The 23373-nt window shown below is 40.2% G+C and overlaps 1 protein-coding gene across 1 annotated transcript in view; it reads left to right on the top strand.

Annotated features, from left to right (window-relative positions):
• Window positions 1-23373, top strand: part of LOC134303002 (NACHT, LRR and PYD domains-containing protein 3-like) — a 220874-nt gene that overhangs the window by 4332 nt on the left and 193169 nt on the right. Inside the window, exons 4-7 of the mRNA XM_062988230.1 lie at window positions 175-1957; window positions 4142-4315; window positions 5653-5826; window positions 7663-7836. Of these exons, the coding sequence (XP_062844300.1) occupies window positions 175-1957; window positions 4142-4315; window positions 5653-5826; window positions 7663-7836 (2305 nt within the window). The remainder of the gene's footprint in view (window positions 1-174; window positions 1958-4141; window positions 4316-5652; window positions 5827-7662; window positions 7837-23373) is intronic.

The following is a 23373-nucleotide window of genomic DNA, read 5'->3' as shown; positions in this document are numbered from 1 at the left end:
TAACTATGATATTGGTCACTACATCTCTACAAATAAACCAATTATAATCATAGAGGTTTATACTTATAAACAGAAAATAATTTATATACAAACCTATTATTTATTACAATAATAAATTATATTGTGTTTATTGATCATGCAGTAAAATATTATTCTTCATCTTCTGTTTCTTAGAACTATTAGTCTCTGTATATCAGAAAACACTCAAATCCAATCTGAGAGAGAAATGTAAAAGAATCAGTGAAGGAATCTGCCAGCATGGAAGCTCAGCACTTCTGAATGAGATCTTCACAGAGCTCTACATCACAGAGGGTTGGAGTGAAGGCATCAATAATGAACATGAGGTCAGACAGATTGAAACGGCATCCAGGAGACCAGCAGTACAGGAGATTCCCATCAAATGTAATGACCTCTTTAAAGACACGTCCATCAGAACTGTGCTGACTAAAGGAATCGCTGGAATTGGAAAAACAGTCTCAGTGCAGAAGTTCATTCTGGACTGGGCTGAAGAAAAAGCAAATCAGGACGTCATCTTCATATTTCCACTTCCTTTTAGAGAGCTGAACTTGATGAAGCAGGAAAATCTCAGTCTGATGGAACTTCTTTATCAGTTTTTCCCAGAGGTGAAAGGTCTGCCATCATTAGACGGTGATGCTTATAAAGTTTTGTTCATCTTTGATGGTCTGGATGAGTGTCGACTTCCTCTAGATTTTCAAAATAATGAGCGATTGTGTGACATAACAAAGTCAGTAAAAATGGATGTGCTGCTGACAAACCTCATCAAGAGAAACCTGCTTCCCTCTGCTCACCTCTGGATCACCACTCGACCAGGAGCAGCCAATCAGATCCCTCCTGAGTGTGTAGCCCAGGTAACAGAGGTACGAGGGTTCAGTGATCCTCAGAAAAAGACGTACTTCAGGAAGAGGATCAGTGATGAGAACCTGGCCAGTAAAATCATCACTCACATGAAGTCATCAAGAAGCCTCTACATCATGTGTCACATTCCAGTTTTCTGCTGGATCTCAGCCTCTGTTCTAGAGAGAATTCTGGATGGAACCGAGGGGAAAGAGATCCCCAAAACTCTGACTCAAATGTTCACCCACTTCCTGATCTTTCAGATAAAACACAAGGAACAAAAGTATCATGGGAAATCTTACCCTGATCCTCACCAGACCAGTGAGACGATACTGTCACTGGGAAAACTGGCCTTCCAACAGCTGGAGAAAGGAAACCTGATCTTCTATGAAGAAGATCTGACAGAATGTGGCATCAATGTCAAAAACACATCAGTGTACTCAGGAGTCTGCACCCAAATCTTCAGAAAAGAGGCTGGACTGCACCTGGGTCAGGTCTTCAGCTTTGTGCACCTGAGTGTTCAGGAGTTTCTGGCTGCTTTATATGTATTTCTCACCTTCATCAACAAGAACAGAAATGTGCTGGTGATGCAAAACACTGGATTCTTTAACATCTTTAGAAACTATACAAACATGTCTGACTTTCTAAAGAGTGCAGTGGACAAGGCCTTACATAGTAAGAATGGACACCTGGATCTTTTCCTCCGCTTCCTCCTGGGTCTCTCACTGGAGTCCAATCAGACTCTCTTACGAGGCCTACTGTCACAAACAGGAAGTAGGTCTTACAACAAAGAGGAAACAGTCAGGTACATCAAGGAGAAGATCAGTGAGAATCCCTCTCCAGAGAAATCCATCAATCTGTTCCACTGTCTGAATGAACTGAACGATGATTCTCTAGTGCAGGAAGTCCAACAATACCTGAACAGAGGAGGTTCTCTTCATCATGATGGACTGCGTCTGTCTCCTGCTCAGTGGTCGGCTCTGGTGTTTGTGTTGCTGAACTCAGATCAGGAGCTGGATGTGTTTGCTTTGAGGAAATATTATCCATCACATGAAGGTCTTCTGAAGCTCCTGCCAGTGGTGAAAGAATCAAGAAGAGCTGAGTGAGTCATTTATTGACATTTGATTCATGAGTTTATCACTTAAACTTTAATAATTAGATTTACCAAACTGAGAAGTTGCTAAACTAGTGTTGCAGTCTGATCTCAAAATGTGTCTGAAATTAACATTTATTTAGTAACATTAAAATAATAATGCTGTTTTTTACACCACCTACTAACTTGCACTCTGCTAATTATGCAGAGTAGGGATTTAACGATACACTTCACCCATGATGCAATGTAATTCACAATACTGAGTTCACGATACATTCTTCTACTCAATTTTTTTAAACAAAATAAAATTGAAGACAAATTACACTACTCACAAAAAGTTCGGGATATTCGGCTTTCTGGTGAAATTGATGGAAAAGGTAAAAAGTTCACGCTACAGTGATGTTATATCATGAAAGTCGGGCATTTAAGTAGAAGCGTGTAATGGTGATTTCCTCATCTCAAACTATTTATTGAAACAAAAGCCAACAACAGTGGTGGGTATACCCCAACAAAACATCTCAATGTCTCAATAACTTGTCATGTGCCCTCGAGCATCAATTACAGCATGACAACAATGTCTCATGCTGTTCACAAGTCGACTTATTGTCTGCTGAGGCATGGCATCCCACTATGTTAGCATGGACTGAATTTATCTGACCACTTCATACTGGTCAGGACCATGGTGGATTATTGATGTTATTCAAGTAGTATGGGCTTGTCACAAAGTGTAGGGCAGTTCTGTATCGACTAGACACACCTGCCCACCCTGTAACACCACCACCACCAAAGGCTCGTCTGGTGACAGCAGTGGCTGATGCATAGCGCTCTCCTTGACGTCTCCAACATCGTTGGCGGCCATCATTTCTGCTCAGCGTGAATGGACTTTAATCAGTGAACAGCACTGAGGCCCACTGGTCCCTCATCCAGCGTAAATGCTTCCAGTCTGTGCCTGGTGGTGTGGTCAGGTACCCTTGCAGGTCGTCTAGCACACAGACCACGCTGATGTAAACGGTTTCGAAGGGTCTGACGTGACACTTGGGTTCCTCTCACCTCCCTTAAATGTGCCTGGAGTCGTGTGGCATTCATCATCCGGTTCTGCAGGACACTGTTCACAATGAAGCGGTCATCAGTGTGGGATGTGGCCAAAGGACGTCCACTCCTATGTCTTTCTGTGACTCTTCCAGTCTCTCTGTATCTCTGTAGCAACCTGCTGATGACACTCTGTGACACTCTAAGCTCAGCGGCCACTTCCGTCTGAGAACATCCTGTTTGAAGCCTCACAATGGTGAGATACTGTTGATCAATTGTTAGGTCTTGGTCTCATGATGTCTAAATGTGAACAGCATGATGAGGAGGACGGTTTAAATACAAATTCTAATTGAAGCAGGAAATTTATTGGTGGATTCATGGATCAAACAGCTGTTGTGAATTTTGCCATTAAGCTCCTTGTTAGAGAACAGCAAATTGTGCAGAAAGTCCTGAAACATTGAACAGCTGGACATTCAAAAGGTTAGAGAAGGTCACATTAAGTTCACCTGTAAAGGTCAGAGTGCATTTTACCGTCATCCTGAAATTTCATTCGAAAACCAAATATCCCGAACTTTTTGAGAAGTGTATGACAAAGTTTCCTTTTATTATTTCTTAAAAATAATAAACTGGTGAAGTTTAGTAATAAAGAGAGAAATACATTAATAATAGACGATCTTTGTACATAAAGACTCTCATGTTTGTATGAAGGGGCGCTCAGGTGGTGCAGCAGTAAAGTACACTGGTTTACTTTTGCTGAGATCTGAGGATGTTAGTATGGAGTGAATTTATCTGACCACTTCATACTGGTCAGGACCATGGTGGATCCAGTGCTACTCTAAAACACTTCCATGGAAGTAGGAACACACCCTGGTGTCACACACACACACACACACACACACACACACACACACACACACACAGTCACTCTCATCTATGTTTCAGGATGGAGACAGAAATAAATTTATCATTTATAATCAGCGGGTAACATTGTATTAATTCTCAGTTGCTACATGGCTATAGTTAGCTCTTGGACTGTGCAGAAATGTGAAGCTCCGCCCCTTTGTAAATCAGTACAGTTGAGCAGTCCTGCTATTGGTTGATTCATCAGTTTAACTGCTTTCACTTTTATCTACAATGTAGTCTGATCTGATTATTTCTCTCCAGGTTGGATGGTTGTTCTCTAACAGAGGAAAGTTGTGAAGTTCTGTCCTCAGTTCTCAGTTTAAACTCCTCCAGTCTGAAACATCTGAACCTGGGTAACAATAAACTGAAGGATTCAGGAGTGAAGCTGCTCTCTGCTGGACTGGAGAATCCACACTGTAAACTGGAGATACTGTGGTGAGATCTTCACTTTCACACTGTAGATACAGAAGATCTTTGTAGACTGAAGACTGATGTTAAGTGCAGTTGGGCAGTAGGTTTCTGTGAGGTGAAACTCGTTCACCTGACTTACTGTTAGAATTAACACATATATTAAACATTATTATTTGATATCTACACTTGATTAATTGGTCGGCCATGTTGGAAAAAGTGTTTACATCACAACTCAGTTTATGTTACATCATCATAAATGTTAAATGTGTCCGACTTCAGCTTCTGACTCCACAGGGGGTCATGTGGTGCCTTTTGGTGAATAATTATCTTTTCCCTTAAGACCCCCCACACCACCTGAAAGCAGGGAGTGTCTTCTTTCATGTACACACACACACACACACTCACACACACACACACACACACACACACACTCATACACACACACTCACACACACACTCACTCACACACACACACACACACTCACACACACACACACACACACACACACACTCTCACACATACACACACACTCAAACATACACACACACACTCTCTCACACACACACACACACACACACTCTCACACACACACACACACACACACACACACACACACACACACATACACACACTCACACACACTCAAACATACACACACACTCTCTCACACACACTCACACACACACACAATCACACACACACACATACACACACACACTCTCTCTCACACACACACACACACTCTCTCACACACACACACACACACACACATACACACACTCACACACACTCAAACATACACACACACTCTCTCACACACACTCACACACACACACAATCACACACACACACACACACATACACACACTCACACACACTCAAACATACACACACACTCTCTCACACACACTCACACACACACACAATCACACACACTCACACATACACACACACACTCTCACACACTCACACACACACACTCACACATACACACACTGAAAACTCCTGTGTGATTATAAAGCAGCTTCCATTGGTTGGTGTTTGGGAGGGTTTTTGGTTTTGAATGTGGAGATGTTTTAGTGGGATTGTTGCTAAATGATCTACCAGCTAACAAAGATCTACTGAAGATTCAGCATTTCAACTCTGAAAGCCTTTAAAATGTGGAATCCACTTTAAGTCTGAAATCACATTTTACACTCATGTTGGAAGGATTACTGATTCAGCATCATCAATTCAGCTGCTTTCACTTTCATCTGCAATGCAGTCTGGGTAATATTATCAGATCTGCTACTTAGATTCCACCTACTGCTGCAGGGTGACGTCTTTCATTTCTCTGATTGATCTGATTATTTCTCTCCAGGTTGTTTGGTTGTTCTCTAACAGAGGAAAGTTGTGAAGTTCTGTCCTCAGTTCTCAGTTTAAACTCCTCCAGTCTGAAACATCTGAACCTGAATAACAATAAACTGAAGGATTCAGGAGTGAAGCTGCTCTCTGCTGGACTGGAGAATCCACACTGTAAACTGGAGATACTGAGGTGAGATCTTCACTTTCACACTGGAGATACAGAAGATCTGTTTTACTCTGAAGCATCATTTTATTAAAAGCTAAACATTGGTAGATGGTTTGTTTGGGACTCTTTGGAGTCTTCATACATCATCACATCCTATCATGATTGTTTCTTTACTGTAGCTCACTAACTTACCTGAGATTAGATCCTAAACTAGCAGCACCTGAGTTTCTGGTGCTGAACCTGCTGTAGGAATTTATCATGGATGAAGAAAAATGTGATTCAGCTTTTTAAAAAAGTCATAACTGCTATTTTTATCTTCTCAGTGTTCTTCTATACAGGAATATAATTACTGTAAGGATTAGCTTTTTATTTGACGACATTTACAGATGCGACAGCGACGTTCTTTAGCTACAAGCTAGTAACCTGTTTATATTCATCTGTGATCAATTCCACAGCAGCGTGAGCACCAGAAAACATCTACTGCTGGTCCAGGATCCTGAGACAGAGATTTAAACCAGAAATCATCAGTTCTTGTGGTTCAGTTAGCAACTTAGCTCTGACTTAGCATGTTAGCTCTGAAAAGCTGGCAGTTTAATGCTCTGAAATTAATTTGTGGAACTAAATCAGGTTCTTCATGAACACAAAGTTTTTTACATCGTGATTCATTGACTCAGTTACATTAACCAGTTGGGTGGGTAGCACTGTCGCCTCACAGCAAGAAGGTCCAGGGTTCGATCCCCAGGTGGGGTTTCCTCCGGGTCCTTTCTGTGTGGAGTTTGCATGTTCTCCCCGTGTCTGTGTGGGTTTCCTCCAGGAGCTCTGGTTTCCTCCCACAGTCCAAAAACATGGAAGAGAGGTAAAGTGGAGACACTAAATTGTCCTTAACTGTGTTTGACATTGATCTTGTGAACTGATAAATCTTGTGTAACTAGTTTATCTTCATCAATGTGTTCATACATTCACCAGAACGACCGTTCCTGTCATGAAAGTAACCAAAGTGTGTAAAACATGACCTTAAAAATCCTAATAAACAAACACTAACCAGTTCATCCTGGTCGGGGGTGTAGTGGGCAAAAAGAGGCACCAGTTGGAGAGACACCCTGGACAGATGCTGCTTTTAAATGCACGTCGGGCAGAAGGTTTCCCCGAGATCAAACTCGTTTACCTGAATCGGTCGTGTTCATCTGGTCTGTGTGGGAAGATAAAAAAATATGGAGGCTGTCAAGCTTATATATTTATTTTATTATTTGTGTTAATTGTAGATGTTTAAAAGTGTTACAGTTAAAATGAACGTACGAATTGAACACTATTATTTGATTTCCACCCTTAATGAATTGTTCAGCCATAATGGAAAACGAGTTTACATGAAAACTCAGTGTTCACATCACAATGATGACTGAAGCTAGGAGCTCAGGAGCTGTGTTACAGTGCAGTACTCGCTCTACCAGCTGCTCCACCCACCGTCCTGGTATATCTGGAGTTTGAACAGCACTATGAAAACTCCTGTGTGATTATAAAGCAGCTTCCATTGGTTGGTGTTTGGGAGGGTTTTTGGTTTTGAATGTGTAGATGTTTTAGTGGGATTGTTGCTAAATGATCTACCAGCTAACAAAGATCTACTGAAGATTCAGCATTTCAACTCTGAAAGCCTTTAAAATGTGGAATCCACTTTAAGTCTGAAATCACATTTTACACTCATGTTGGAAGGATTACTGATTCAGCATCATCAATTCAGCTGCTTTCACTTTCATCTGCAATGCAGTCTGGGTAATATTATCAGATCTGCTACTTGGATTCCACCTACTGCTGCAGGGTGACGTCTTTCATTTCTCTGATTGATCTGATTATTTCTCTCCAGAGGTTGTGGGATTGTTCTCTAACAGAGGAAAGTTGTGAAGTTCTGTCCTCAGTTCTCAGTTTAAACTCCTCCAGTCTGAAACATCTGATCCTGAGTAACAATGAACTGAAGGATTCAGGAGTGAAGCTGCTCTCTGCTGGACTGGAGAATCCACACTGTACACTGGAGATACTGGGGTGAGATCTTCACTTTCACACTGTAGATACAGAAGATCATTGCTACAGAAACTGTTGATGATGTGTGGAGGAGTTTTATATTTTACTCGTGTTTCCCCACACAATAACACAATAAGTGATAAAACACTTCATCACTTCATGATTAAGATGATTTCTCAGTGATGTTGTCTGGTTGTGGATCTGAATGGAGATGGAGGAGGAGGTGGGAGAAGATGATGTATGATTTTTATTAAATGATTTTCTTCTGCAGGTTAAATTGCTGCAGTATTACAGATGAAGGTTTTACTGCTCTGGCTTCAGCTCTGAAATCAAATCCATCATCACGTCTGAGAGAACTGTATCTGATCCACAATAATCCAGGAGAATCAGGAGTAAAACTGCTCAAAGATCTACAGGTGGATCCACAATGTAACCTGAAGGAACTACAGTGAGTTGAATCATGTAAAATGTTCTATCATTGCCAGCTGGTGTGTGTGTGTGTGTGTGTGTGTGTGTGTGTGTGTGTGTGTGTGCTGGTGTTTATACTGGTTATGATTGTGTTGAGTCTGATAGGTGACTGAAACATCTGATCATGTCTGATCTCTTCTACAGCATCTGATTCTAACGCATTCAATGAAGAGAAGAAGAAGATGAAGAACAGTGAAGATAAACACCATCTATTCTTCACACTGCGATTCTACATGGTGACACTTTGTTCTCCAAGAATTTCCAAGGATCTTCACTGGGAAATTACAGACGTTAGTGAGGTCTTGAAGTGAGGACGCCTTCCTACAGAACCACAAGATGTTTAGAGGACTGGTGGAAGAAAGTCTCTTCTGTATGATTCTCACCCTGGAACTTTGAAAGGAACCTTGTTGAATGGTCAGAACAGACCTAAAAAGACATCAAACAGTGGAGGTCCTGGGTCCCCAAGTCCAAATCAGACCACAGTTTTGTACAGGCTATTACCCACAATCCACTGTGATCCTGTGATGTTTCTACCAGTAACCAGTGGGTTTTTGGAATGGTATATAGTCATTTTTATTTCCATTTATATATTTGGTATTTAGCAGAACTTTCATCCAAAGTGACCTACAGTACTGTGACAGTATACTGTGTAGGTAATTGAGGGTTAAGGGCCTCGCTCAAGGGCCCAACAGTGGCAACCTGGCAGTGGTGGGGCTTGAACCAGCAATCCTTCGATTACTAGTCCAGTACATAAACCACTAGGTTATTTAACCAGACATTTTATCCAGCTAACTGATTAAAGCAATAAACTCCAACAGATTAAAATGATGAGAAACAAAGTGATGATTCTTATTAATGATGTTAAATATAGAAGATGATGATAATGTCAGGATTTGATCAAATATGTAGCAAGTGTAGCAGTTCTGTTAATGACTAATAATAATATGAACCCTCTGACATAGTGGTCATAGCATAGTGGTCACTACAGTCACTATTTAAATGCTTATCGACCCCTACAGTGGACGCTACAGTTTCAATCATTTCACTTCTACACTGATCTGATGTTCATTCTCCATACAGGTGATTTAAGTTTATGTTTCTGATTGTTTTCTTACTCTTCTGTAGTGCTGAGAGTCTCCTCATCATCTTTTATCAGATGCACTTTATTCTTCTGCTCATGACAATACACACACACACACACACACACACACACACACACACACACACAACAAGATTATAAATTCATGCACATAAATGCAGCTTCATTCTGCACTAGTTTTAATAGAAAAATTAAATAAGTTATTATTTTACATCATAATGCAAATGGTTCTTTTCATTTTTAAAATGTAATAAATAAAACAGATATTAATGTTATTTTAAAAACAAATGACTTGTAATAATTTAAATATTTAACAACAATACAAACACTACTGTGAAAACGCAGAAGGAGATCCTGAAGGTGCCGCTAGATTTCTGCAGCAAGATACAGGAACTTTATTTTCCCCAAGTCATTCCCGCCACAGTGAATCAGCAGAACATCTGGGGGTGTTCTTCCTAAAAGCCAGCTGTTGAAACGAGGGACAACAGAATGCCACCTCGATCCACCCCAGCCAAGTCACTGGACCTCGGCACAGACACCCAGGTTGGTCCCTATGGTCCTCCTTGCTCTTTCTTTTCCACGCCGAATGTAGCCGTCACCTAACAGCCACACTTTTGGTAGATCTATCAATAAAAGATGATCAAACTAAACATTCAAAGACACACCAGACATAATTGTTCAGTAGCAATATTTACAGATTGAACTGACTGATGTACTATCGTTGATTTCTCTTTTAGAGGTTAAAACTGCAGCATGTTATTATTTCATATGGAGGGTTATATTCGGGGTGCTACTAAATTCATAGAAAATTTTGTGTGATTTCAACAGAAAGTCAGTTACACTAGATTTATTGCAGTATAATTGCTAGGACGCCTCATATTGCATATTACGCCTCATATTTCATGCGATATGAGAATGAAAAGCATTAAATCACAAAACACAAATATTAAAATGTGAATTTCACAGCAAATTGCATATTTCACAAGAAAAGGCTCATTTCACGTTCCATGGCGTCATGTGATTTTTCTGGCCATGAATTTTCTGGCCATGAATTATTTACAATATTATGTTTGTGGATGTTCTCTGAATAGCATTCAATAGTCTAACTGGAACTTCTGTATCATTTCAGTTTTACTAAATTGTTTCTTGAGAAATGAAGACGACAATAAAGAGCATTTAACTTTACTCCAGCTTCTGACTTGTTCTTGGAACTTTGTTAGCTATCTGTTGATTTGTGTACAGACACACACACTGAGGACAGAATAGTAAAAAAGCATCTTCACGGCGAGCACTACAGCATTAAGAGGAACAAAGCATCGTGCATGCTAAACTCCACACACGCTAAAAGCCTTCATATCCACCTTTGTGTAATTTATGATGTCATATACTAGTAAAGCTGGATTGGAACAACTATCCAACATGGATCATGGTGTCACAAAGAAGGACGCTGAAACAAAATCACAGTCTTCCACCTCGTCCACCTCCTCTAAATCCTCCTCAGCTAGCAGGGCAGCAGCCCAAGAAACAATTTAGTAAATCTGAAATGATACAGAAGCTCCAGTTAGACTATTGAATGCTATTCAGAGAACATCCACAAACATAATATTGTAAATCACTGATTCTTGAGATAAGGGACAAAATGAATTTTATTTCTTCAATTTAAAAATAACAATTCTACATAATTTAAAACTGATATATTAATAGACAAAGGTTTTAACTAATTAACTGTGAAAGGGAACAGGTTTTTCCTAATACAATTTTTATCAAAATTGACATTATTTCACTTCATAACTTGATTAATGTCAACTCCGTCAGACACACAAAAAAGTAAGCTATTTTAATTTGATCAGTACTACAGTGTAAAGACCTCAAGTATCTAATTACGGTGTTCTGTAACAGAGTTAAGTAATAAAATTAATTGTATACATTTTTGTTCAAATTTCACACTAATTTAAAAATCCCATTGTGAAATTCCTAAATTTTGTATATTTATTGTTAATATTAAATATATACAATCAATGTTTTTAAGCAAAAAAGACACCATTGCATGTAATTCTGCTGGTGTTTTAATATATAAACACAATAAACTGAACAAACAGTGACATATTTGTTTGAAAAAAAGACAAAAACCTTAATCTGCTGATGTTCACAAGCAACTGACGGTGTTGACAAGCAACTACCGGTGTTGACCAATAACTAATGGAGATGAAAACTTATAAAGTATTTTACTAACAACTGAGATCAGACTAGTTTTGAAATAAAACCCTCAAGGAAAGTGGAAGAGAAACCACCCAAATAACAGCTTTCAACAGGATCTCCAGGCATACACTAGGAGACTAGGATATACCTGGCATCCAGTGACTGAGAAGTCTGAATGTCTATCTTTGGCATAAATTAATTGAACTGGAAAACATGTGTCGTGGTTTCACTTATAAGTTTCTTCTCATATAGATGGAGTAGCTCAGAGAGATTACCAATGTGCAAGTTCAGCTTCACATTGAAGTGGATCCCACTAGCTGTTTCTTCTTGAACTTGCTCCCATTGCTTCCATTCAACAGTGATTTCACCTTTCTCTGGTGCCAGAATAGTGTGTTTGTTTAAGCACCGTAAACAGGTGCGAAGAAGGAAGGCTTCACTTGCTGAAGAGCAACAAACTAACTGAAAACTGTTTCGTTATCTTCTTCATTTTTTCTTTCAAAATATGTATTTCCCTTGAATGCCTTTTCCTTGTTTTTCTTTTCTCCCTTTCATTTGCAAGAGCACGTCTGGTCATAGTTGGCTTTTCAGTCTGCTGGTCTAGTGGACTATCTGGGGGTGTGTCTACTTGCTGCAGTGCATTCTGCATAGCCCCGACATAAGACCTGACGGAGTTGATGTCTGACGGAATTGACAAAATGAGATATTTTTCCATTTTAACCATGTCTTGTACACTGGAGCCATTTTGGTTTTACTTTAATTCCCAGCTGCCTCCATAATCTAAACAAAAATGATTTTGTTTATTCTACAGTTCTTAGCTAAGATTATCATAATGTTAAGATGGTGTTGACATGATAAAGCTGTGACTGCAGTGGTATTAACATTGCTATTTTAATATATCAGAAAATTATAAACTTACCAGACCACAATCACTACTGTTACATCCACCAAGAACAGGAAATGGAAAGAGGGCCTCAGAGTCATAGCTGACCATGACCTTGCCTAATTTATTCTGAATTATAAAAACATCTTATGGAGTTGACTGAAAGTGAGGACACAACTTTAATAGGCAATTATTAGTGGAAAATATATAAGGTTCACTTTATGCGTTATGTGATATCTTATTAAATCATTCCTTTCATTTGATATGTATATTGATGCATTTTTATCATTTTTAATCACTTTTTTTGTCACTGACATTATGACCTCATGCTGAGGACAGGTAAAGTTACATGTACTTTCCAAGTACAGAGCCTGCATTTTAACAAATTGTAATGAAATGATTTAAAAATATATCAAATTAATTTAATGAGCATACACAGATCCTTCATATTTAACTTTTAAAGCATTTTTATTATTTATAATTTCTTCATTTTTAACAACAAGAATACTTTTTAATGTAGGACATGTTTTGTCCCTTATCTCAAGAATCAGTGAAATAACAGCTACAAAATTATACCATACAAATGCCTTATTCAAATGATATGCAAGTAACTGTACATCACTTGTAAATAGTGCAAATAACTGTCAGTAATAACTGTCAAATAACTGTCAGTCATTGTTAGTTTGACATTGGCAGCATTTCCATGTAAATGTAACACTTGTGTAATATTATAGTTAAATGTAAACATAAATATAACCCACAAGCGATACTTTTCCAAGGCACAAACAACAGAAGGGCATGATGGGATAGCTGGAACTGTAAGCTGAGCGCATGACCTTTAACATGTAATGATTTTCCTGATCACACCGTGAACTATAACCTGGCTACGTCATGTGAATAAACTAACCAATCAAAACAATAACTGGAATTAAAGAAGAAAATAATGAATCACTCTAAAACACCAGTAGAGGGAGGAAAAGTACCATAAATAAAGAAAGCTTCTTACAGAACATGACAATTGTATTTCTGTTCTTCAGTAGCAACACATAAAGGCTGTTCAATCTTATTCACACCAATAAAAATATCATTTTAGAGTTAGATACGTACTCGCGACTATTGAACTCGGAAAGTGGGAGATTTGGAGGAGCAGTTGAATGTAGCTGTAAAACCGGTGTTATTCTACTGAGCATGCGCACATCGGTTTTTGACTCTTTGCGGGGAACGCCTATAATTCTGTGCTTCCTTTGCCTGATTTATTTCTTCTAGCGGTTAGTAGCGTGTGGTTTCGTTTTAATTCTTCAAAAAGTTTTAAGTTTTAAGTGTATGTAATGCCGTTATTATGTGAAGCTATAAACAAATATGCAAAGTGCTCAAATGAGCTGTACTGGACTGATTACAGTTGAATAATCTAATAATGCTGTGTTAACGTTTTATTTACCACGTTTATACCTGACTGGTGATTTTAGGAAAGCCAATCATGTTTAAATAACCATCTGCGACCTTAACATTACAACACAAAATGTATTTGGTTATTTTACAGTTTTGTGCTTTATTAGCAGTTCAGTATGTACAGTAAAGGTTGTTTAAAGTTAAACTTGAGTTTAAAGTTCATTACTGAGTGAATATGTTGAGCGTTTATTCAGTTTTTTTATGTACTTAGTTATTTGTATATGTAAAACTATTCTGTTGCTTTTCCCTTGTCAGTTAAGTTCTAATTATTTGAGATTAAGATATTTCTCATAGAGCAGAGGTCACTAACAGGCGGACCGCGATACGGACCCAGAAGCTGTCCCATACGGACCCGGACCTACAGCCAAAACAGAAAGTTATGATTTAAAACCTGACGGAGCTTCTGTTTTAACCGGCGCAGCTTCTGTATTATTTACGGTTCAGTGGATGTGGAGACGCACAGACCAACTGCATGCGAGTTCCCACGTGACACCACAAAAGATCCACACCAGAGGTTTTTGGAACGTGAAAGGTCTGGAAAGTAACTGGATTGAGAAGGGGGTTTTGATCTGTCAGTCCTGGATTCTGGGTTTCTCTCCAGTGTGAATACACTGGTGTTTTTTTTAAGATTACTCTGTTGATTAAAACTTTGTCCACACTGAGCAGTAAAACGGTTTCTGTCCAGTGTGAATGCGCTGGTGGGTTATAAGACTACTGTGTACATTAAAATGCTTCCCACAAGGTGAGCACTAATTTGGTTTGAGTGTGAATGCACTGGTGCTTTTTACCACTAAATACATCTATTGTTTCTTTCCTAAAAACCGTTACCTGTATTAGTCTGATACTACAGGCTGTTGTTAATATTTATGTCTGGTACTAACAGCTCCAGTAAGAGATCCAGAGATCAGATCTGCTGAAATAGACCAAGAGGAACGGAGGATCGTGCTGCTGGGGAGGACTGGTGCTGGGAAGAGTGCAGCAGGAATGATGGGTGACAGGAGGAAACCGTGTACGTGTGGTTGATACACCAGGACTCTTTAACACAACACGAGATGAGTTAGCGCTGCAGTTGTGCAGAAGTGTGACCCTGTCAGAACCAGTTCATGCTTCATTCTGGTTGTAGAGTTTGGGAGGTTTACGCCATCTTATGGCCAAGATGGCGGCGCGTGCACAACGCGAGGCTCAGCGTCTCTCCAGACTTTGCATATTAGTAGTTATTAGTCTACTGTTTTTTAGTTTTTGCGTTCCATACTGCCAGGCGAGCATCTCATATAGCCGGCAGACACTGATTAATATTGGTTTAAATAACTTAAACGGTAAATTGGATCTGCAACTTCCTCTGGAAATCTCCGGATCACCGTGGACTACGGAATCGACTCACTCAGCTGAACGAAGCCGGCGCAAGCGCAGAGAACGTAAACAAAGGCGAGGAAAACGCGGAGGGCTACGGGCTAAGCTAACGCTAAACCCGCATCGTACACCGGTTCCCAGCATTTTTCTCACCAATGTACGATCTCTGTCTAACAAAATGGATGAGCTGCGACTCTGGACTACAACACATAAGTGGATCATGGAGTGTAACATCATGATTCTGACAGAGACGTGGCTGAATTGTAACATCCACAGCAGCGCGGTGGAGCTGGATGGACGTAGCATGTTCAGAGCGGACAGAGTGGCAGCAAACTCCGGTAAGAGTAAAGGAGGAGGTCTGTGCATTCATGTTAACAAATCGTGGTGTACAGACTCCATTGTAACTGAAAGTCATTGCTCTGTGAACGTGGAGTATTTGATGATTAAGTGCAGACCTTTTTATCTACTGAGAGAGTTCTCCACTGTTGTTGTTACTGCAGTTTACATCCCACCGGATGCTAATGCCAAGTTAGCTTTGGAAGAACTAAGTACAGCAGTCAGCAAACAACAAACTGCACACCCAGACGGATTATTTATCATTGCGGGGGATTTTAATCACACCAACCTGAGGACTGTTCTACCAAAATTCCATCAGAATGTCTCATTCTCCATTAGAGGAAAGAACACCCTGGACCATGTGTATTCGAACATTGCAGAGGCATACAAAGCCACCCCCCTCCCCCACCTGGGACAGTCTGATCACCTCTCATTGTTCCTGCTTCCCAGGTATGTGCCACTCATCAAACGTGTGAAAACCACAACAAGGACAGTTAAAGTGTGGCCAGACGGCGCCATCTCCTCCCTACAGCATCAGTTCCATAACACTGATTGGAGCATGTTTTCGTCTAAAGCCACCATGGACACAGACTTGGACACATACACATCATCTGTAATAAACTACATCAACACGTGTATTGATAATGTCACCTCTGTCAAGCATGTGAAAATCTTCCCCAACCAGAAACCCTGGATGAACGCCGAGGTTCGACTTCTGCTGAAAGCACGGGACACTGCATTCAGGTCGGGTGACACTGAGGCCTACAGCTCAGCCAGGGCAAATCTGAAAAGGGGCATCAGAAGAGCCAAACACACCTACAAACTGTCTGTTGAGGAGCACTTTCACAACTCTGACCCCCGTCGTATGTGGAAGGGCATTCAGACACTCACCAGCTACAAACCATCACATCCAGCACCTCCATCCAACAGTGCGTCCCTCCCAGATGAGCTTAACAGGTTCTACGCTCGCTTTAACTACAATGGACTTCACACCACACAGAGTCGACCACCTGAGGACTGCAACCTCCTTACACTCTCCACAGCTGAGGTGTGTTCAGTACTAAGTAAAGTAAACGTGACGAAGGCTGCCGGCTCTGACGGCATCCCTGGACGTGTCCTGAGAGCATGCGCTGAACAGTTAGCCCAGGTCTTTACTAACATCTACAACCTGTCACTGGCCCAGGCTACTGTTCCTACGTGCTGGAAGACATCGATCATTATTCTGGTGCAGAAGTGTACTACTGCAGCTTGCCTGAACGACTTTAGACCGGTAGCTCTCACACCTATTGCAATGAAGTGCTTTGAGAAACTGGTTCTCTGCCATCTGAAAGCGGCGCTTCCACCAGCACTGGATCCTTACCAGTTTGCCTACCGTGTTGACAGATCAACAGAGGATGCCATTTCCACTGCCCTTCACTCCGCCCTCACCCATCTGGACAATAATGACACCTACATACGGATGCTGTTTATTGATTTCAGTTCTGCCTTCAATACGGTAATCCCCACCAAGCTGGTAGCCAAGCTCAGTGACCTGGGAATCAGCACCTCCATGTGTAACTGGGTATTGAACTTTTTAACAAACAGACCCCAGTCTGTAAGGTTGGGTAGTCAGGTGTCCTCTAGCCTGACTCTGAGCACAGGTGTTCCACAGGGCTGTGTGTTAAGTCCATTGCTTTTCTCCCTGTTCACCCACGACTGTGTGCCGCTGCATAGATCCAACATCATCAAGTTTGCAGACGACACCACAGTGGTTGGCCGCATCAAGGACAACGACGAATCGGCCTACAGGGAGGAGATCCAGCACCTGGTGGCATGGTGTTCCTCCAACAACCTTCATTTGAACACTGAGAAGACCAAAGAGCTCATCGTGGACTTCCGGAAGACCAAGAGCTGTACACATCTCCCTGTCCTCGTCAAGCGTGTCTCCAGTTTTAAGTTTTTGGGCATCCACATCTCTGAGGATCTCTCATGGACCCACAACACATCCTGTCTGGTGAAGAAAGCGCAGCAGCGCCTTTACTTCTTGGGGAGACTAAAAAAGGACCATCTGTCTCCCCAGATTCTCACGAACTTCTATCGCTGCACCATCGAAAGCGTACTGTCCAGCTGTGTGACAGTGTGGTACGGCAGCTCCACTGTGGCTGACAAGAAGGCCCTTCACAAGGTGGTGAGGACTGCTCAACGAATCATCGGTACACAGCTCCCCACCATCGGAGACCTTCACCACCAGCGCAGTGTGCGCAGAGCACACAGCATCATCAGGGACCCCTACCACCCCAGCCACACACTGTTTAACCTTCTACCATCTGGGAAAAGATACAGGAGCATATGTGCCAGGACCAGTCGGTTAAAAAACAGTTTTTTTCCAACCTCAATAACTTTACTGAACACCACTATTCGCCGTTAACACACGACATTCTGGACTAAACACTGGACCTATTATTTATTATTTATCATTGCACCTTCTGATTACACACTGGACTGTTGTGTTATTTATCATTGCACATTTATCATTGCACAAGTTGCACCTGCACTTTACCATCACCCCGGACTGCACACTGGACTGTTGTAATTATTTATCATTGCACCTGCACTTTACACAACTGTCATATGTATAGTTATAGTTATATTTTCACCGTCCTATATAGTTACAGTTTTAGCTATAGTTATAGTTACAGTATAGTACTATTTACACATCCTTTATCCCAGTACTGTTATTACTAATATATACCTAACTAATCTTTATTATTGTTACTGTTATTATTATAATACACATTCATTTTTACTAATATGCTTATTGTTATTATTGATATTATGTATATAGTAATATGTACATAGATATAATTCCATATATGTAATTAGCTATAGTTATAACTCTATATTCATATTAATAATAGGTATATGTTACTGATATTCTCAGTTTTTTTGCACAATGCTACTATTTGCACTTCTGGTAGATGCTAACTACATTTCGTTGCCTTGTACCTGTACTGAGCAATGACAATAAAGTTGAATCTATCTATCTATCTAGAGGAGGAAGATGTAATGGGCTCTTTGCACAACTACTTCCGCATTTTCTTTAGTGCTGCTCTGGCGTTTCCGGTTTGGAGTTTCCGGTTTTCCACTACATTCGCAATGGCTGTATTTTTCAGTCTGTGTTTGCAAGAGCTTCCAAAAATGAACGTTAACGACACTCATCGGATATGTAAGGAGACCAGTAAAGCCCCCTCTAGCAAGCTGGAGAAGGGCTTTAAATTGTATGCCTCATCATACATACACAACTACGAAGGTAAGGAAATGCTTAACTTATATTTTAGGTTAGCACACGATGTACGGAAAGAAGCTAGGGGTTAGTTTGTCCTGTTGACAAGTGAAAGTCTTATGCTGAAACTGCAACTTGGCTGTTGTTCATGATATTTACTTCTAGGCATGTTTTCCATTAAAATTATTACGTTTTATGTATTTTTTCATCCTGTTTTGCTGTAATAGTCAATATTGATAACACAGCTTACCAGCATGAAAACGTTGCTAATTTGTTTACTAACGACGAGGTATCTAGCTATGTAATGTACTAACTGTACAGTTAATTTGTATGTTATTTTTATTGTGTCGAATAGGGACAGGCTGTCAGGGGAGGTCAGTGTGAGAGCCATGTGCTACAGATCCATGAAGAAGAACGAGTCAGTGCACAGTTTACGAGTAGGGAGGAAGTGTAGGACACTTCTTATATAACTGTCTTGTTCTTAAAATTGGAATAATATAGAGCAGTTGGCATCTAGGAGCTGAGTTTGACACTCTTTGGCAGTGTTTCTCAACCTTTTTTCAGTCACGGCACCCTTTAAAAGTATGCAAAATCTCAAGTCACCCCAGTGTAAAATGTATTAAAAAAACGTACACTCTGCATCCCTCAGACTGCTAACACACACGCACACACACCATAAGGTGTCATTTTGGGATGGAGGGGTAAACGTGACTTAATTTTAATGGGAAACCTGAGCCTGGGATGATGCACACAATCACCCTATTCTGGCAGGGATGGATGAGAGGCAGACTCGGAGCTCCTGGTCCAGAACCCTCGGTCGCTCCCTGTACTTGTTCTTGATGTAAGTTACGCTCGAAAAGCTCAGTTCACACCATGAATGAATCAGATTTAACATAATTAAACAAGTTTATAGTTTATTTATTATAATTATTTGTCAGTATACTAAGAGCACTGCTTCTTTTCTGCATGTTCTCTCTGTAGCTCGGTTACGGCTCTCTCAACTCAAACTCAAAAGAAGCTTTACTGGCATTAAAAATAAGGACATTCGTATTGCCAAAGCAAGTTACAGAGAAATAATAAAAATAACAGTAAGAAAGAACAAATTTGTACAAAACAGCACTTTGGATGTAACTGTGCTTTATAAATAAATTACTTCCTTACTTACTAAAACAGTTACATGTGCAAAAAAAATATATTAATAAAAAAAGTGCAAAATAATAACAATATTATAATATTTACAGTAATGAGGTAGTAATACTAATCAGTTACACTAATCTCTCTCTCTCTCTCTCTCTCTCTCTCTCTCTCTCTGTGTGTGTGTGTGTGTAAACTGATCATTATTACTACCTCATTAATGTAAATTAGGGATGCACCGATCCGATATTAAGTTCGATGGCAACATGTTTATTACTCAGGTTTAGCTGCTAGATTTTATTTTGAATTACTGTTTGCACTAAATATTTACTGATACGTTTATTTGAAAAAGTTATTTAAGCTACTGCTGTTTTTCTCATTGTCAGCAGCTACATTTTGGGTGTGTTCGAAAACCTAGTGAGCTGCCTCGCTGCCTTACTGTCTACATAAGCGGCTGCCTCAGTAGAGAGGATTCTAATAAGTCATCAACTCATAAGTCAGGTTATTCGAACGCACTACTTACACAGCGATTCCATCGGGTTAACATTTAGCATCTTGCCATTAAAACCAATGAACTGAGGTAGCACAGCACGCTAACGTCAATATAACATTTCCCTTCATGTACCGATAACCGTTACATTTCCTGACAAGCTCGAACTTGCAAATAAAAACACTCGGTACAAGTTTATACAAGTTAAAAATCAGTAATATTTTATTTACGTTTGATAAAAACTCCATTCGTTTCTCCGCCCCGTCAGCCATGTTTATTTTTCTGTAAGAAAAGCACACACGACCCGCAATGAATGCTGGGATTGCTTTGGTCACCAAGGCAGCATCGGATGCTCACTCGTTTAGTGAAAATAACACTGACATATTAAGATGCCTGTTTATTATTTTATTGACAAATAAATAGCAGTTCAGTACATTTATATCTGTGTTAATTATATTTTGTTTTGCAAACTTAGTAATGTTTAAGTCGATCCTGATGCCTTAAGTCTTTCCCACATGATAAAGTGTACGGTTTATTAATTCAACAATGGTATCAGTATCGGGTATCGGCCGATATGCAAAGTATATGTATCGGATCGGTATCGGAACTGAAAAAGTATTTTATATTTTATTCTAATTTATATTTTTGCACATGTAACTGTTTTGTATAAATTTGTTCTTTCTTATTGTTATTTGAATTATTTCTCTGTAACTTGCTTTGGCAAAACGAATTTGCATATTTGTCATGCCAATAAATCTTCTTTTGAGTTTGTGTGCGTGTGTGTGTGTGTGTGTGTGTGTCGCTCGCTCGCTCGCTCTCTGCTCTCAGTTTTCGGGTTTGAATTTGGACAATAAACAGCTCTTATTATGATTAATTCCCTCTACTGATGGAAGCTGGATGGTTGGATTACAGTCGATATGAACTGCGCAGAAATAAAAAGATATACATATACAGCGGCTTCCAGAGGCGCGACTCGGTTCCTTTTGTTCATTTTAAAGAGCCGTTTAATAGAATCGGATCGTTCGTGAACGACTCATCACTATCAGAATATTTTTGGCGGCACCCCTGACGAAGCCAGACGGCACCCCGGTTAAGAAAGGCTGCTCTATGGCTTTATGTTTCTCAGTCCTGTTCCTGACCGCTCCACACAGTTTTAAATATTCCATGATTCAACGTACCAAGTATTCAATATACCTGATCTAGCTCCAACTATTTATCAAACTAACTTTTTATCAAGCCACTAGTGAAGTGGATCATGTGTGTTGAGCTATGTGAGTTACCAGAAGTAGTTCAATCAGGTTCTAGATAGGGCAAAACAATAAAAAAGTGATATGGGATCCCCAGGACTGGTATAGGAACCCCTGAATTAAGTCATTACTCATTTTGCTTACCCCCTTACAGACCGGGCTATGTGATTCATCTCCTGTTGTGCTGACACCTTCGTGCTGTTCATGTGTTGCAGGCACTGCCATATGCAACCACATAGTGGCTTTGCTTTTTCAGACTGCACATTTCTCTCAGCTCAGTGTGCCAGTAGTTCCTCCTGTGCACAGCTGTACTGAAACTGAACAGCGCTGGCACCAACCTCGGACAATTGTAAGTTTATAATAATCACACTTGATAAGCATTCTAATTTAATGCACTTTTTAATGCACAATTTAAGGAACCTGTGCCAAATCAAAAGTCTCAAGGCGGAGTTAGGTAAGGTGATTCATTACTTTACAAATCTGCTCATTAGACCTGCAGTTGTACAATTTACCTGCTCTACCACACCTGAAATGTATAAATAGTTATAATTAACTTTAATTTATTATTAACCTGAATGCTTATAGTTTGGGGTATTGTCTGTACTTACATTTGTAGGAGTGGACTCTACAGGGGCATGGTGGGCCCTTTACCGGATCCTATGCATGTTTAGAGTGGCAGAGGCTTATGAAAAATTCAGCCTTGAAGACAAGCCGCTGGTGACCACCATGGGCATGGAACTCAACAAGCCAGCTGTGCAGTGTGCATTTGGTATGGTGCAGGAGGGCAGTGTTCTGTCATATCAGCAGCCTGTTTTACCATCACGACACACCACGCTGCATCCTGATGTTCTATCAACCCCACTTCTGCCTCTGAAAGACCACCACCTTGATGCTGTTTGCTTAATGAAATCAGGAGCTAAATTTAAAGTGTTGAGAAATACAACAGTATAAACTACAGAGGGCAGGGGCTCGCTAGGACTGGAGTTGATAACTACTGCTTTATTTAACCCATGCCTTAACTAGTGCTTTGTTTTGATAGTTTGACAACAGGCCACTGTAAATAACTGGCTAATGTTTATTGTATGGGAAAGGGAAATTAATTAGCCGTGGAGCCTGAGTGCTGTAGCTGTTCCATTCAAAAAGCAATAGTACTGCACCATTCGTCAAACTTCTCCGATTATCTGGAATTTTTGGTTCAACCGAGGGGTCTGGTAAGAAATGTCTGCTATATGAGGTGAAATAGTAAAGTGGTCCCGACGGATGTTTATTAGCCACTGCCTCCTGAGGTCATTCTGAGCTGGGAAGCTATGAAAACTTAAACTTCCATTAAACTTCGCTGATGCCGAGCAAAGAGGAACACAACAGTGCTCTGAATATTTATTGAGCTGTTTCTGGAATTGTTCCGATTTCAAAACTTTACACCGGACACTCATTTTAATCTCACAAAGGTTTTGCGCATGCTGATTAATGTAAACAATACAACCGGAAACGATCGAGCCGCACTATTTGAAAACGGAAATGCGTCATAGCCTTGAGTCCAAGGAGTCCATTGGAGACACTAAATAGTCCATCACTGTGTTCGATATGACCTTGTGAACTGATGAATCTTGTGTGAAGATGGACCACCGTTTCCTGACATGAATG

Source organism: Trichomycterus rosablanca, chromosome 2 (genome assembly GCF_030014385.1).
Source record: "Trichomycterus rosablanca isolate fTriRos1 chromosome 2, fTriRos1.hap1, whole genome shotgun sequence".
Classification (NCBI taxonomy): domain Eukaryota; kingdom Metazoa; phylum Chordata; class Actinopteri; order Siluriformes; family Trichomycteridae; genus Trichomycterus; species Trichomycterus rosablanca.
This window is presented reverse-complemented; position numbering and strand designations above follow the sequence as displayed.